The sequence below is a fragment of the Entelurus aequoreus genome, linkage group LG04 (genome assembly GCF_033978785.1).
Source record: "Entelurus aequoreus isolate RoL-2023_Sb linkage group LG04, RoL_Eaeq_v1.1, whole genome shotgun sequence".
NCBI lineage: Eukaryota > Metazoa > Chordata > Actinopteri > Syngnathiformes > Syngnathidae > Entelurus > Entelurus aequoreus.
Genome location: NC_084734.1, coordinates 10347987 through 10367010, shown reverse-complemented (window position 1 = coordinate 10367010; position 19024 = coordinate 10347987). Strand labels below are relative to the sequence as shown.

Below are 19024 nucleotides of genomic sequence, written 5' to 3'. Positions count from 1 at the left end.
CCTGATGGAGGTACACAAGGGGGCATGTTGATCACCCTAATGGGAAAAGGAGGTATTCTCCCCCCTTTACTGGCAGTCCAAGAGGATTTGACGAGTGGTGCAAAGCACCCTTGCTGGAGAGACTCTTGCCATGTCGGATGGAATAGACAACGCTGTGTTTCTTGCCACCCTTTATTCTGAGCTCACTACTGGCACCGCTAATCTAAATGCTCCAGCGTTAGTTTGTGTGACTGATAATCATTCCCTCTATGATGCTCTTCGATCAACAAAACAGGTCACAGAGAAAAGGTTTCGGTTGGATATAAGTGGCATCAAAGAACTAATTCACAACAGAAAAATACAACGAGTGCTTTGGTCAGCAACAAAGCTTAACTGGCTGACTGTCTTACGAAAAAGGGGGCATCACCCTTGATGCTTTTGAAAGCATTGAGTGAAGGAAAATGGGTTCTTACCTAAGTTGATTTTATTGTTTCTGTTGTTTAGAAAGACATGTATTTGTTCTCAAGAAACATGTGTTATTTAAGTTTTTTATTTATAAAAGATAGGGAGATTGTTAACATGTTTGTCCATATACTGGGTTAACGCATGCGCAGTTTTTGTGGGCGGGAAGTGGGGATCGAGTGTTTCCGGTTTTACCTCTGTGAGTCAGTTGATTAAAAGTTGTGAACCAGAATAGACGTCGTGTTTATTCACCCGCATTTAACAATCAGCTCCTCTAGCCTGACACACATGTGTTCACTTCTGGAATGTTCTGCAGTGACATCAGCTCCTCTAGCCTGAAACACATGTGTTAACTTCTAGAATGTTCTGCAGTGACATCAGCTCCTCTAGCCTGACACACATGTGTTAACTTCTAGAATGTTCTGCAGTGACATCAGCTCCTCTAGCCTGACACACATGTGTTAACTTCTGGAATGTTCTGCAGTGACATCAGCTCCTCTAGCCTGACACACATGTGTTAACTTCTGGAATGTTCTGCAGTGACATCAGCTCCTCTAGCCTGACACACATGTGTTAACTTCTGGAATGTTCTGCAGTGACATCAGCTCCTCTAGCCTGACACACACGTGTTAACTTCTAGATTGTTCTGCAGTCACATCAGCTCCCCTAGCCTGACACACGTGTTAACTTCTGGAATGTTCTGCAGTGACATCAGCTCCTCTAGCCTGACACACATGTGTTAACTTCTAGAATGTTCTGCAGTCACATCAGCTCCTCTAGCCTGACACACATGTGTTAACTTCTGGAATGTTCTGCAGTGACATCAGCTCCTCTAGCCTGACACACATGTGTTAACTTCTAGAATGTGTTGGCTAGAATCCCCATTTTTAATGACTTGATGGGGTCCCTGGGACCCCGTTTAGAAGATTCCTAGCACCAACACTGCTATCTATTGATAACCAACAGTGACCTCTGACCTCTTGACTTGCTCTAGTTTCTCCTCCGCCGCCATGGAGGTGTCAGCATCACCAACCTGGCTGCCTTCTCCACTGGCAACTACAAGAAGAAGAAGAGTAGTGAAGCAGGGTGGATGACAACATCTCCTCCACCTCCACCTCCACCTGTACCTCCAGCTGTGTCGCCCAGTGCAGGCTGCTGTGTGATGGTCTGCTGCTCATCCAGGATGTTCTCTACTGGAGGTTTGTAGGGCTGGTCTATGTCGGGGTCGTTCTCATGCTCCATTAACCTGGAGACCACACACTGTTAACCCTTCACAGGTCACATTGTCACATGACTAAATATGTTCTCCCCACTTTAAGATGACATACACTACATATTGTTTGTTGTGTCTGTGTGTCATGTAGACCATTGTCATTCATCTTCTTCATGCCATGTGTCCTCTACACATCCTGAACTACTTCCATATGGATGACACAGACTTATTGTGGAAAGGACTGCCCTCTGGCACCTTTATAATGCAGGACCAAGCCAAGGGTGCAGGATTTAACATGCTGTGACTCTGGTTATGTGTGGAAATGCTGCGGGCTTTATGATAAAACCCGGGCTCCAAAATAGCTCCAAAAATCCTAGAGTCCTAAAAAACAGGTTTTAAACTTTGGTTTCATTCTTTAATACAGTAGTGAACTTTGAGAGTGTTTCAACCAGAGAAACGTGAGAAAATGTGAATGCCTGTCTGAGAAAAGTTTATAAAGTGTGCGGTCAAGAGTTCTACAGCCTTAAAACATAATATATTAGAAAAACAACCTGTAAACAAAAAAACATGCACAGTAAATGAATAAACAGTGTAAACGAAAAAATAAAAAATCCATCCATCCATTTTCTACCGCTTATCCCTTTCGGGGCCGCGGGGGGTGCTGGAGCCTATCTCAGCTACAATCAGGCGGGTTAGGGTTAGGGTTAAAAATATATATAATGAATGAAAACATAAAAATTACTACCGTATTTTTCAGACTATAAGTCGAAGTTTTTTCCATAGTTTGGCCGGGGGTGCGACTTATACTCAGGAGCGACTTATGTGTGAAATTATTAACACATTACCGTAAAATATCAAAGAATATTATTTAGCTCATTCACGTAAGAGACTAGACGTATAAGATTTCATGGGATTTAGCGATTAGGAGTGACAGATTGTTTGGTAAACGTATAGCATGTTCTATATGTTATAGTTATTTGAATGACTCTTACCATAATATGTTACGTTAACATACCAGGCACCTTCTCAGATGGTTATTTATGAGTCATATAACGTACACTTATTCAGCCTGTTGTTCACTATTCTTTATTTATTTTAAATTGCCTTTCAAATGTTTATTCTCTGTGTTGGCTTTTATCAAATAAATTTTCCCAGAAAATTAGACTTATACTCCAGTTTTTTTCCTTCTTTATTATGCATTTTCGGCCGGTGCTACTTATACTCCGAAAAATATGATACATGGATTTCACTTAAAGTGGGTATTTTTTGGAAGGAGGGAACACTGTATTTACATAGCTCATATATATTATATAAGTATATAAAAAATCGATTTTCGAATGAATTGCGATTCTTACTTATAAAGATTCCTATTTTATTTTAAAAATTATTAAAAAATGTTTTAATGTTTTTAAATGTGTGTTGTCCAGCCACTCAGTTGATGTGCTGTACACATGTACTCATGACCTTATTTGTATTTGACTTGATTCTATGTTTGGCTACAATTATATTCTAAGTATTTTATAAACTTATCAGGGGTCTTACCTATTTTATAAAGGAATGTACAGTAGTTAATCATAAAGCTGGCACCTAATGCTATTAAAAAGTATTGTTTTGAATCGAGAATTGATTCTGAATTGAATCGTTACCCCTAAGAATTTTATGGAATCATGAGGTGCATAAACATTCACACCCCTAACATATAGGCACTTTTCAACAAAAGTGTAAAAGGTGTTAAGTGTTGCTGCATGAGAGAACTAGTGATATCTGCTGGACAAATATAAACAGATTCAAAAATAAAATACAATAGATCCACTCCTATTCCATTTGTATCTGTTTTAGGTTGTAAATAGTTGTTTTTAAATTGTAACTAACAGGAATGCCTAGAGGACACTACAATGTGTTGTAAGCATTATATGCTGCCCTCTCCCAGCTTTTACGACGTATAAACAAACTATGATTGTGTGTAACATGTGCACAATCATTGAATGTGTATACAACACTAGCAATCATTGAATGTGTATATATAACACTAGCAATCATTGAATGTGTATATATAACACTAGCAATCATTGAATGTGTATATATATATATAACACTATAGCAATCATTGAATGTATATATATATATATATATATAACACGAGCAATCATTGAATGTGTATATATAACACTAGCAATCATTGAATGTGTATATATAACACTAGCAATCATTGAATGTGTATATATATATATATATATATATATATATATATATATATATATATATAATTGTTTGTTGCTTCTCTGGGATTGCTTTTGTGTATGTGCATTATTCATTCAATATAATTAGTGATTGTGGAAGTGAAAGACATTTCAAAAAGATATATACAGTATGCTGTGTTACCCACTGATGGTAACATAGGGTGGTGTTCTTCTGATATTCTTTGGATTAATAAGTGGAAATGTGAGCACATTTCAAACTAGAATAAAGTAGTTAGAGGGGAAAATAACCCAGCAGAAGGCGCTGTTTCACAAGTCCATTTACTCATAGTTTTCCAGCAGGACAATGCTTTGATGACCCATCCATCCATCCATCTATCCATCCATCTATCCATCCATCTTCCGCTTATCCGAGGTGGGGTCGCGGGGCAGCAGCCTAAGCAGAGAAGCCCAGACTTCCCTCTCTCTCATTTGGGCCGCTTGTGCCCGTGATCTTGTCCTTTCGGTCATTGCCCAAAGCTCATGACCATAGGTGAGGATGGGAACGTAGATCTTGTACCCGTGATCTTGTCCTTTTGGTCATAACCCAAAGATCATGACCACAGGTGAGGATGGGAACGTAGATCTTGTACCCGTGATCTTGTCCTTTCCGTCATAACCCAAAGGTCATGACCATAGGTGAGGATGGGAACGTAGATCTTGTACCCGTGATCTCGTCCTTTGGGTCATAACCCAAAGATCATGACCATAGGTGAGAATGGGAACGTAGATCTTGTACCCGTGATCTTGTCCTTTCCGTCATAACCCAAAGATCATGACCATAGGTGAGGATGGGAACGTAGATCTTGTACCCGTGATCTTGTCCTTTCCGTCATAACCCAAAGATCATGACCATAGGTGAGGATGGGAACGTAGATCTTGTACCCGTGATCTTGTCCTTTTGGTCATAACCCAAAGATCATGACCATAGGTGAGGATGGGAACGTAGATCTTGTACCCGTGATCTTGTCCTTTCCGTCATAACCCAAAGATCATGACCATAGGTGAGGATGGGAACGTAGATCTTGTACCCGTGATCTTGTCCTTTCCGTCATAACCCAAAGCTCATGACCATAGGTGAGGATGGGAACGTAGATCTTGTACCCGTGATCTTGTCCTTCTGGTCATAACCCAAAGATCATGACCACAGGTGAGGATGGGAACGTAGATCTTGTACCCGTGATCTTGTCCTTTCCGTCATAACCCAAAGGTCATGACCATAGGTGAGGATGGGAACGTAGATCTTGTACCCGTGATCTCGTCCTTTGGGTCATAACCCAAAGATCATGACCATAGGTGAGAATGGGAACGTAGATCTTGTACCCGTGATCTTGTCCTTTCCGTCATAACCCAAAGATCATGACCATAGGTGAGGATGGGAACGTAGATCTTGTACCCGTGATCTTGTCCTTTCCGTCATAACCCAAAGATCATGACCATAGGTGAGGATGGGAACGTAGATCTTGTACCCGTGATCTTGTCCTTTCCGTCATAACCCAAAGATCATGACCATAGGTGAGGATGGGAACGTAGATCTTGTACCCGTGATCTTGTCCTTTCCGTCATAACCCAAAGATCATGACCATAGGTGAGGATGAGAACGTAGATCTTGTACCCGTGATCTTGTCCTTTCCGTCATAACCCAAAGATCATGACCATAGGTGAGAATGGGAACGTAGATCTTGTACCCGTGATCTTGTCCTTTCCGTCATAACCCAAAGATCATGACCATAGGTGAGGATGGGAACGTAGATCTTGTACCCGTGATCTTGTCCTTTCCGTCATAACCCAAAGATCATGACCATAGGTGAGGATGGGAACGTAGATCTTGTACCCGTGATCTTGTCCTTTCCGTCATAACCCAAAGATCATGACCATAGGTGAGGATGGGAACGTAGATCTTGTACCCGTGATCTTGTCCTTTCCGTCATAACCCAAAGATAATGACCATAGGTGAGGATGGGAACGTAGATCTTGTACCCGTGATCTTGTCCTTTCCGTCATAACCCAAAGATCATGACCATAGGTGAGGATGGGAACGTAGATCTTGTACCCGTGATCTTGTCCTTTCCGTCATAACCCAAAGATCATGACCATAGGTGAGGATGGGAACGTAGATCTTGTACCCGTGATCTTGTCCTTTCGGTCATAACCCAAAGCTCATGACCATAGGTGAGGATGGGAACGTAGATCGACCGGTAAATTGAGAGCTTTGCCTTCCGGCTCAGCTCCTTCTTCACCACAACGGATCGATACAGCGTCCGCATTACTGAAGATGCCGCACCGATCCGCCTGTTGATCTCACGATCCACTCTTCCCTCACTCGTGAAAAAGACTCGGAGGTACTTGAACTCCTCCACATGGGGCAAGAGCTCTTCCCCAACCCGGAGATGGCACTCCACCCTTTCCAGGGCGAGAACCATTGACTCGGACTTGGAGGTGCTGATTCCCATCCCAGTCGCTTCACACTCGGCTGCGAACCGATCCAGTGAGAGCTGAAGATCCTGGCCAGATGAAGCCATCAGGACCACATCATCTGCAAAAAGCAGAGACCTAATCCTGCAGCCACCAAACTGGACCCCCTCAACGCCCTGACTGCGCCTAGAAATTGTGTATGTAAAAGGGATGAACAGAATGGGTGACAAAGGGCAGCCTTGGCGGAGTCCAATCCTCACTGGGAACGTGTCCGACTTACTGCCAGCAATGTGGACCAAGCTCTGACACTGATAATACAGGGAGTGGACCAAGCTCTGACACTGATCATACAGGGAGTGGACCAGGCTCTGACACTGATCATACAGGGAGCGGACTAAGCTCTGACACTGATCATACAGGGAGTGGACTAAGCTCTGACACTGATCATACAGGGAGTGGACCAAGCTCTGACACTGATCATACAGGGAGCGGACCAAGCTCTGACACTGATCATACAGGTAGTGGACCAAGCTCTGACACTGATCATACAGGGAGTGGACCAGGCTCTGACACTGACCATACAGGGAGCGGACTAAGCTCTGACACTGATCATACAGGGAGTGGACCAGGCTCTGATACTGACCATACAGGGAGCGGACTAAGCTGATCATACAGGGAGTGGACCAAGCTCTGACACTGATCATACAGGGAGTGGACCAAGCTCTGACACTGATCATACAGGGAGTGGACCAAGCTCTGATACTGATCATACAGGTAGTGGACCAAGCTCTGACACTGTTCATACAGGGAGCGGACCAAGCTCTGATACTGATCATACAGGGAGTGGACAAAGCTCTGACACTGATCATACAGGGAGCGGACCAAGCTCTGATACTGATCATACAGGGAGTGGACAAAGCTCTGACACTGATCATACAGGGAGCGGACCAAGCTCTGATACTGATCATACAGGGAGTGGACAAAGCTCTGACACTCATCATACAGGGAGCGTACCAAGCTCTGACACTGTTCATACAGGGAGCGGACCAAGCTCTGATACTGATCATACAGGGAGTGGACCAAGCTATGATTCTGATCATACAGGGAGTGGACCACCACAATCAGACAGTCCCGTACCCCGTACTCTCTGAGCACTCCCCACAAGACTTCCCGGAGTACACGGTCCAATGCCTTCTCCAAGTCCACAAAGCACATGTAGACTGGTTAGGCAAACTCCCATGCACCCTCAAGGACCCTGCCCAGAGTATAAAGCTGGTCCACAGTTCCACCACCAGGACCAAAACCACACTGTTCCTCCTGAATGACATCTGCCATCGTCAGCTTTTACAATACTGTAACTACTGTACACATGTAAGTACAATATTGTTATTGATGTGTAACTACTGTACACATGTAAGTACAATATTGTTATTGTTGTGTAACTACTGTACACATGTAAGTACAATATTGTTATTGATGTGTAACTACTGTACACATGTAAGTACAATATTGTTATTGATGTGTAACTACTGTACACATGTAAGTACAATATTGTTATTGATGTGTAACTACTGTACACATGTAAGTACAATACTGTTATTGATGTGTAACTACAGTACACATGTAAGTACAATAGTGTTATTGATGTGTAACTACTGTACACATGTAAGTTCAATACTGTTATTGATGTGTAACTACTGTACACATGTAAGTACAATACTGTTACTGGTGTGTAACTACAGTACATATGTAAGTACAATAGTGTTATTGATGTGTAACTACTGTACACATGTAAGTACAATACTGTTATTGATGTGTAACTACTGTACACATGTAAGTACAATACTGTTATTGATGTGTAACTACTGTACACATGTAAGTACAATAGTGTTATTGTTGTGTAACTACTGTACACATGTAAGTACAATACTGTTACTGATGTGTAACTACTGTACACATGTAAGTACAATACTGTTACTGATGTGTAACTACTGTACACATGTAAGTACAATACTGTTATTGATGTGTAACTACTGTACACATGTAAGTACAATATTGTTATTGATGTGTAACTACTGTACACATGTAAGTACAATACTGTTATTGATGTGTAACTACTGTACACATGTAAGTACAATACTGTTATTGATGTGTAACTACTGTACACATGTAAGTACAATACTGTTATTGATGTGTAACTACTGTACACATGTAAGTACAATACTGTTATTGATGTGTAACTACAGTACACATGTAAGTACAATACTGTTATTGATGTGTAACTACTGTACACATGTAAGTACAATACTGTTACTGATGTGTAACTACAGTACACATGTAAGTACAATAGTGTTATTGATGTGTAACTACTGTACACATGTAAGTACAATACTGTTATTGATGTGTAACTACAGTACACATGTAAGTACAATAGTGTTATTGACGTGTAACTACTGTACACATGTAAGTACAATACTGTTACTGATGTGTAACTACAGTACACATGTAAGTACAATAGTGTTATTGATGTGTAACTACTGTACACATGTAAGTACAATAGTGTTATTGATGTGTAACTACAGTACACATGTAAGTACAATACTGTTACTGATGTGTAACTACAGTACACATGTAAGTACAATAGTGTTATTGATGTGTAACTACTGTACACATGTAAGTACAATACTGTTATTGATGTGTAACTACAGTACACATGTAAGTACAATAGTGTTATTGACGTGTAACTACTGTACACATGTAAGTACAATACTGTTACTGATGTGTAACTACAGTACACATGTAAGTACAATACTGTTATTGATGTGTAACTACTGTACACATGTAAGTACAATAGTGTTATTGTTGTGTAACTACTGTACACATGTAAGTACAATAGTGTTATTGATGTGTAACTACTGTACACATGTAAGTACAATACTGTTACTGATGTGTAACTACAGTACACATGTAAGTACAATACTGTTATTGATGTGTAACTACTGTACACATGTAAGTACAATACTGTTATTGATGTGTAACTACTGTACACATGTAAGTACAATAGTGTTATTGCTGTGTAACTACTGTACACATGTAAGTACAATACTGTTACTGATGTGTAACTACAGTACACATGTAAGTACAATAGTGTTATTGATGTGTAACTACTGTACACATGTAAGTACAATACTGTTATTGATGTGTAATTACTGTACACATGTAAGTACAATACTGTTATTGATGTGTAACTACTGTACACATGTAAGTACAATAGTGTTATTGATGTGTAACTACTGTACACATGTAAGTACAATACTGTTATTGATGTGTAACTACTGTACACATGTAAGTACAATAGTGTTATTGATGTGTAACTACTGTACACATGTAAGTACAATACTGTTACTGATGTGTAACTACTGTACACATGTAAGTACAATAGTGTTATTGTTGTGTAACTACTGTACACATGTAAGTACAATAGTGTTATTGATGTGTAACTACTGTACACATGTAAGTACAATACTGTTACTGATGTGTAACTACTGTACACATGTAAGTACAATACTGTTACTGATGTGTAACTACTGTACATATGTAAGTACAATAGTGTTATTGTTGTGTAACTACTGTACACATGTAAGTACAATACTGTTATTGATGTGTAACTACTGTACACATGTAAGTACAATAGTGTTATTGTTGTGTAACTACTGTACACATGTAAGTACAATACTGTTACTGATGTGTAACTACTGTACATATGTAAGTACAATAGTGTTATTGTTGTGTAACTACTGTACACATGTAAGTACAATACTGTTATTGATGTGTAACTACTGTACACATGTAAGTACAATACTGTTATTGATGTGTAACTACTGTACACATGTAAGTACAATAGTGTTATTGTTGTGTAACTACTGTACACATGTAAGTACAATAGTGCTATTGATGTGTAACTACTGTACACATGTAAGTACAATACTGTTACTGATGTGTAACTACTGTACACATGTAAGTACAATAGTGTTATTGTTGTGTAACTACTGTACACATGTAAGTACAATAGTGTTATTGACGTGTAACTACTGTACACATGTAAGTACAATACTGTTATTGATGTGTAACTACTGTACACATGTAAGTACAATAGTGTTATTGTTGTGTAACTACTGTACACATGTAAGTACAATAGTGTTATTGATGTGTAACTACTGTACACATGTAAGTACAATACTGTTACTGATGTGTAACTACTGTACACATGTAAGTACAATAGTGTTATTGTTGTGTAACTACTGTTACACATGTAAGTACAATAGTGTTATTGATGTGTAACTACTGTACACATGTAAGTACAATAGTGTTATTGTTGTGTAACTACTGTACACATGTAAGTACAATACTGTTATTGATGTGTAACTACAGTACACATGTAAGTACAATAGTGTTATTGATGTGTAACTACTGTACACATGTAAGTACAATACTGTTATTGATGTGTAACTACTGTACACATGTAAGTACAATAGTGTTATTGTTGTGTAACTACAGTACACATGTAAGTACAATACTGTTACTGATGTGTTACTACTGTACACATGTAAGTACAATACTGTTACTGATGTGTAACTACAGTACACATGTAAGTACAATACTGTTATTGATGTGTAACTACTGTACACATGTAAGTACAATACTGTTATTGATGTGTAACTACTGTACACATGTAAGTACAATAGTGTTATTGATGTGTAACTACTGTACACATGTAAGTACAATAGTGTTATTGATGTGTAACTACTGTACACATGTAAGTACAATAGTGTTATTGTTGTGTAACTACAGTACACATGTAAGTACAATACTGTTATTTATGTGTAACTACTGTACACATGTAAGTACAATAGTGTTATTGTTGTGTAACTACTGTACACATGTAAGTACAATAGTGTTACTGATGTGTAACTACTGTACACATGTAATTACAATACTGTTATTGATGTGTAACTACAGTACACATGTAAGTACAATAGTGTTATTGATGTGTAACTACTGTACACATGTAAGTACAATACTGTTACTGATGTGTAACTACTGTACACATGTAAGTACAATAGTGTTATTGATGTGTAACTACTGTACACATGTAAGTACAATACTGTTACTGATGTGTAACTACAATAGTGTTATTGATGTGTAACTACTGTACACATGTAAGTACAATACTGTTATTGATGTGTAACTACTGTACACATGTAAGTACAATACTGTTACTGATGTGTAACTACTGTACACATGTAAGTACAATAGTGTTATTGTTGTGTAACTACTGTACACATGTAAGTACAATAGTGTTACTGATGTGTAACTACTGTACACATGTAAGTACAATACTGTTATTGATGTGTAACTACAGTACACATGTAAGTACAATACTGTTACTGATGTGTAACTACAATAGTGTTATTGATGTGTAACTACTGTACACATGTAAGTACAATACTGTTATTGATGTGTAACTACTGTACACATGTAAGTACAATAGTGTTATTGTTGTGTAACTACTGTACACATGTAAGTACAATAGTGTTATTGATGTGTAACTACTGTACACATGTAAGTACAATACTGTTACTGATGTGTAACTACTGTACACATGTAAGTACAATAGTGTTATTGTTGTGTAACTACTGTACACATGTAAGTACAATAGTGTTATTGATGTGTAACTACTGTACACATGTAAGTACAATACTGTTACTGATGTGTAACTACTGTACACATGTAAGTACAATAGTGTTATTGTTGTGTAACTACTGTACACATGTAAGTACAATACTGTTACTGATGTGTAACTACTGTACACATGTAAGTACAATAGTGTTACTGTTGTGTAACTACTGTACACATGTAAGTACAATAGTGTTATTGATGTGTAACTACTGTACACATGTAAGTACAATACTGTTACTGATGTGTAACTACTGTACACATGTAAGTACAATAGTGTTATTGTTGTGTAACTACTGTACACATGTAAGTACAATAGTGTTACTGATGTGTAACTACTGTACACATGTAAGTACAATACTGTTATTGATGTGTAACTACAGTACACATGTAAGTACAATACTGTTACTGATGTGTAACTACAATAGTGTTATTGATGTGTAACTACTGTACACATGTAAGTACAATACTGTTATTGATGTGTAACTACTGTACACATGTAAGTACAATAGTGTTATTGTTGTGTAACTACTGTACACATGTAAGTACAATAGTGTTATTGATGTGTAACTACTGTACACATGTAAGTACAATACTGTTACTGATGTGTAACTACTGTACACATGTAAGTACAATAGTGTTATTGTTGTGTAACTACTGTACACATGTAAGTACAATACTGTTACTGATGTGTAACTACTGTACACATGTAAGTACAATAGTGTTACTGTTGTGTAACTACTGTACACATGTAAGTACAATAGTGTTATTGATGTGTAACTACTGTACACATGTAAGTACAATACTGTTATTGATGTGTAACTACTGTACACATGTAAGTACAATACTGTTATTGATGTGTAACTACTGTACACATGTAAGTACAATACTGTTATTGATGTGTAACTACTGTACACATGTAAGTACAATACTGTTATTGATGTGTAACTACTGTACACATGTAAGTACAATACTGTTACTGATGTGTAACTACAGTACACATGTAAGTACAATAGTGTTATTGATGTGTAACTACTGTACACATGTAAATACAATACTGTTACTGATGTGTAACTACAGTACACATGTAAGTACAATAGTGTTATTGATGTGTAACTACTGTACACATGTAAGTACAATACTGTTATTGATGTGTAACTACTGTACACATGTAAGTACAATACTGTTATTGATGTGTAACTACTGTACACATGTAAGTACAATAGTGTTATTGTTGTGTAACTACAGTACACATGTAAGTACAATACTGTTACTGATGTGTAACTACTGTACACATGTAAGTACAATACTGTTATTGATGTGTAACTACTGTACACATGTAAGTACAATAGTGTTATTGATGTGTAACTACTGTACACATGTAAGTACAATAGTGTTATTGTTGTGTAACTACTGTACACATGTAAGTACAATAGTGTTATTGATGTGTAACTACTGTACACATGTAAGTACAATACTGTTACTGATGTGTAACTACTGTACACATGTAAGTACAATAGTGTTATTGTTGTGTAACTACTGTACACATGTAAGTACAATACTGTTACTGATGTGTAACTACTGTACACATGTAAGTACAATAGTGTTACTGTTGTGTAACTACTGTACACATGTAAGTACAATAGTGTTATTGATGTGTAACTACTGTACACATGTAAGTACAATACTGTTATTGATGTGTAACTACTGTACACATGTAAGTACAATACTGTTATTGATGTGTAACTACTGTACACATGTAAGTACAATACTGTTACTGATGTGTAACTACAGTACACATGTAAGTACAATAGTGTTATTGATGTGTAACTACTGTACACATGTAAGTACAATACTGTTATTGATGTGTAACTACTGTACACATGTAAGTACAATACTGTTATTGATGTGTAACTACTGTACACATGTAAGTACAATAGTGTTATTGTTGTGTAACTACAGTACACATGTAAGTACAATACTGTTACTGATGTGTAACTACTGTACACATGTAAGTACAATACTGTTATTGATGTGTAACTACTGTACACATGTAAGTACAATAGTGTTATTGATTTGTAACTACTGTACACATGTAAGTACAATAGTGTTATTGTTGTGTAACTACAGTACACATGTAAATACAATACTGTTACTGATGTGTAACTACTGTACACATGTAAGTACAATAGTGTTATTGATGTGTAACTACTGTACACATGTAAGTACAATAGTGTTATTGATGTGTAACTACTGTACACATGTAAGTACAATACTGTTATTGATGTGTAACTACTGTACACATGTAAGTACAATACTGTTATTGATGTGTAACTACAGTACACATGTAAGTACAATACTGTTATTGATGTGTAACTACTGTACACATGTAAGTACAATACTGTTATTGATGTGTAACTACAGTACACATGTAAGTACAATACTGTTATTGATTGCACACATTTTTTAGAGCTTGTTAAAGGTATGTCGATTCATTGTTTTGAAGTTTTTCTCCATTTGAGGATTATATTCTATAGTCCATGTGAGTAATATATTATTTAGTCCATGTGAGTAATATATTCTATAGTCCATGTGAGTAATATATTCTATAGTCCATGTGAGGTTTATATTCTATAGTCCATGTGGGGTTTATATTCTATAGTCCATGTGAGGATTATATTCTTTAGTCCATGAGAGTAATATATTCTATAGTCCATGTGAGTAATATATTCTAGTCCATGTCAGGATTATATTCTATAGTCCATGTGAGGTTTATATTTTATAGTCCATGTGAGTAATATATTCTATAGTCCATGTCAGGATTATATTCTATAGTCCATGTGAGGATTATATTCTATAGTCCATGTGAGTAATATATTCTATAGTCCATGTGAGTAATATATTGTATAGTCCATGTGAGTAATATATTCTATAGTCCATGTGAGTAATATTTTCTATAGTCCATGCGAGTAATATATTCTATAGTCCATGTGAGTATTCTATAGTCCATGTGAGTAATATATTCTATAGTCCAAATAGAAATCTTACTTAAAAAGAATACATTCCTATAAAGTGAAATGGAATTTGGCCTTTTCAGGATGAGATTATTTCAAAGATGAATATTTCCTCATTTCCAGTTCCATTTCCAGTTCCAACTCACCAGTCCATGGCTTGTTCAATACCCTGGTTGTCAGTGCTGGCCACCGCCCTCTCTCTGTAACACAACACAACACAACCTTACTCATCGCTCTGTAACACAACACAACCTTACTCATCTCTCTCTGTAACACAACACAACACAACCTTACTCATCTCTCTCTGTAACACAACACAACACAACACAACCTTACTCATCTCTCTCTGTAACACAACACAACACAACCTTACTCATCTCTCTGTAACACAACACAACACAACCTTACTCATCTCTCTCTGTAACACAACACAACACAACCTTACTCATCTCTCCCTGTAACAACACAACACAACCATACTCATCTCTCTCTGTAACAACACAACACAACCATACTCATCTCTCTCTGTAAAACAACACACTTAGTGTGGTGACAACAATACTCATCTCTCTCTGCAACGCAACACACTTAGTGTAGTGACAACAATACTCATCTCTCTCTGTAACACAACACACTTAGTGTAGTGACAACAATACTCATCTCTCTCTGTAACACAACACACTTAGTGTAGTGACAACAATACTCATCTCTCTCTGCAACACAACACACTTAGTGTAGTGACAACAATACTCATCTCTCTCTGTAACACAACACAACACAACCTTACTCATCTCTCTCTGTAACACAAGACAACACAACCTTACTCATCTCTCTCTGTAACACAACACAACCTTACTCATCTCTCTCTGTAACACAACACAACCATACTCATCTCTCTCTGTAACACAACACAACCTTACTCATCTCTCTCTGTAACACAACACAACACAATCTTACTCATCTCTCTCTGTAACACAACACAACCTTACTCATCTCTCTCTGTAACACAACACAACACAACCTTACTCATCTCTCTGTAACACAACACAACCTTACTCATCTCTCTCTGTAACACAACATAACACAACACAACCTTACTCATCTCTCTGTAACACAACACAACACTACACAACCTTACTCATCTCTCTCTCTGTAACAACACAACCATACTCATCTCTCTCTAACACAAGAATACTCATCTCTCTGTAACACAACAATACTCATCTCTCTCTGTAACGTAACACAACACAACAACAATACTCATATCTCTCTGTAACACAGCAATACTCATCTCTCTCTGTAACGTAACACAACACAACAACAATACTCATATCTCTCTGTAACACAGCAATACTCATCTCTCTCTGTAACACAACACAACCTTACTCATCTCTCTCTGTAACACAACATAACACAACACAACCTTACTCATCTCTCTGTAACACAACACAACACTACACAACCTTACTCATCTCTCTCTCTGTAACAACACAACCATACTCATCTCTCTCTAACACAAGAATACTCATCTCTCTGTAACACAACAATACTCATCTCTCTCTGTAACGTAACACAACACAACAACAATACTCATATCTCTCTGTAACACAGCAATACTCATCTCTCTCTGTAACACAACACAACCTTACTCATCCCTCTGTAACACAACACAACCATACTCATCTCTCTCTGTAACACAACACAACAATAATTATATCTCTCTGTAACACAACAATACTCATCTCTCTGTAACACAACACAACCTTACTCATCTCTTTGTAACACAACACTACACAACACAACCTTACTCATCTATCTCTGTAACACAACACAACCTTACTCATCTCTCTCTGTAACACAACAACCATACTCATCTCTCTGTAACACAACACAACAATACGCATATCTCTCTGTAACACAACAATACTCATCTCTCTCTGTAACAACAATACTCATATCTCTCTGTAACACAACAATACTCATCTTTATCTGTAACAACACAACCTTACTCATCGCTCTGTAACACAACACAACCATACTCATCTCTCTCTGTAACACAACACAACAATACTCATATCTCTCTGTAACACAACAATACTCATATCTCTCTGTAACACAACACAACAATACTCATATCTCTGTAACACAACACAACAATACTCATCTCTCTGTAACACAACACAACAATACTCATCTCTCTTTGTAACACAATACTCATCTCTCTCTGTAACACAACAATACTCATCTCTCTCTGCAACACAACAAATGGGTTATACTTGTATAGCGCTTTTCTACCTTCAAGGTACTCAAAGCGCTTTGACAGTATTTCCACATTCACCCACACATTCACACACTGATGGAGGGAGCTGCCATGCAAGGCGCTAACCAGCAGCCATCAGGAGCAAGGGTGAAGTGTCTTGCCCAAGGACACAACGGACGTGACTAGGATGGTAGAAGGTGGGGATTGAACCCCAGTAACCAGCAACCCTCCGATTGCTGGCACGGCCACTCTACCAACTTCGCCACGCCGTCTCTCTCTGTAACAGAACACAACCATACTCATCTCTCTCTGCAACACAACACAACAATACTCATCTCTCTCTGTAACACAACACAACAATACTCATCTCTCTCTCTGTAACACAACACAACAATACTCATCTCTCTCTCTCTGTAACACAACACAACAATACTCATCTCTCTCTGCAACACAACACACTTAATGTAGTGACAACAATACTCATCTCTCTGCAACACAACACACTTAGTGTAGTGACAATACTCATCTCTCTCTGCAACACAACACACTTAGTGTGGTGACAACAATACTCATCTCTCTCTGCAACACAACACACTGTAGTGACAACAATACTCATCTCTCTCTGCAACACAACACACTTACTGTAGTGACAACAATACTCATCTCTCTCTGCAACACAACACAACACAACAATACTCATCCTGTGTGACTCACGCCCTATTTGGGTCAAAGCCCATCTCCAAAAGGCTCTCGAGGGTTGATAAGTCTGCCATGGTCAGCTGGAAGACACAAACATACATTTAGCACTTCCATGCCCAAAAGGGACAAGCGGTAGAAAATGGATGGATGGATGGATGGTCAGCTGGAAGACACAAACATGCCTCAGTATACATTTAGCACTTTCAATCAATTATTTTCCTGCACTGACACAATATTAGTCCATTCAACTGGACAACTTTAGCCAGTTAACTGAACTCAACAGCTCAAAACATGAACTGTTCTGTGGTCAAATATCTTCACCCACACCATTGTTGTTAGCTTACCACCATTTACTTCAATCTTCTTGTGTGGAAGGACGACAAACTATGCTGGACTTAGCATGTTAGTTAGCATGACTGTTAGTTAGCATGACTGTTAGTTAGCTTGTCTGTTAGTTAGCATGACTGTTAGTTAACAAGAATGTTAGTTAGCATGACTGTTAGTTAGCATGAATGTTAGTTAGCATGAATGTTAGTCAACATGAATGTTAGTCAGCATGACTGTTAGTTAGCATTACAGTTAGTTAGCATGACTGTTAGTTAGCATGACAGTTAGTTAGCATGACTGTTAGTTAGCATTACATTTAGTTAGTATGTTAGTTAGCATTACAGTTAGTTAGCATGACTGTTAGTTAGCATGACTGTTAGTTAGCATTACAGTTAGTTAGCATTACAGTTAGTTAGCATGTTAGTTAGCATTACAGTTAGTTAGCATGTTAGTTAGCATGACTGATAGTTAGCATGATTGTTAGTTAGCATGACTGTTAGTTAGCATAGCAGTCAAAGAGCACAAGCTAGCGTTAGCTTTGAAGCCAAGCTGGGCTCGCGAGATAAAAGAGGAATTGAGCGCAGCGCCAACAAACACTTTACGTTATTAATATTTATCTCCATCTGTGAAAGACTCGCATGGTGTTATAAAGCATCCTAATAGAAGAATGTTGCCATGAGGA

General features: G+C 37.9%; 1 protein-coding gene across 2 annotated transcripts in view; it reads right to left on the bottom strand.

The window, feature by feature from the left end:
* Positions 1-19024, bottom strand: part of ubxn1 (UBX domain protein 1) — a 27820-nt gene extending 8796 nt beyond the window's left edge. The window contains exons 1-5 of one of the 2 annotated variants that reach the window (XM_062044203.1): positions 18360-19024; positions 18031-18095; positions 15203-15256; positions 1569-1687; positions 1419-1497 (exon numbers count right to left, since the gene is read on the bottom strand). In XM_062044203.1, the coding sequence (XP_061900187.1) occupies positions 1419-1497; positions 1569-1687; positions 15203-15256; positions 18031-18095; positions 18360-18365 (323 nt within the window). In that variant the 5' untranslated portion in view covers positions 18366-19024. The remainder of the gene's footprint in view (positions 1-1418; positions 1498-1568; positions 1688-15202; positions 15257-18030; positions 18096-18359) is intronic. The other variant, XM_062044202.1, reaches the window with a different exon arrangement.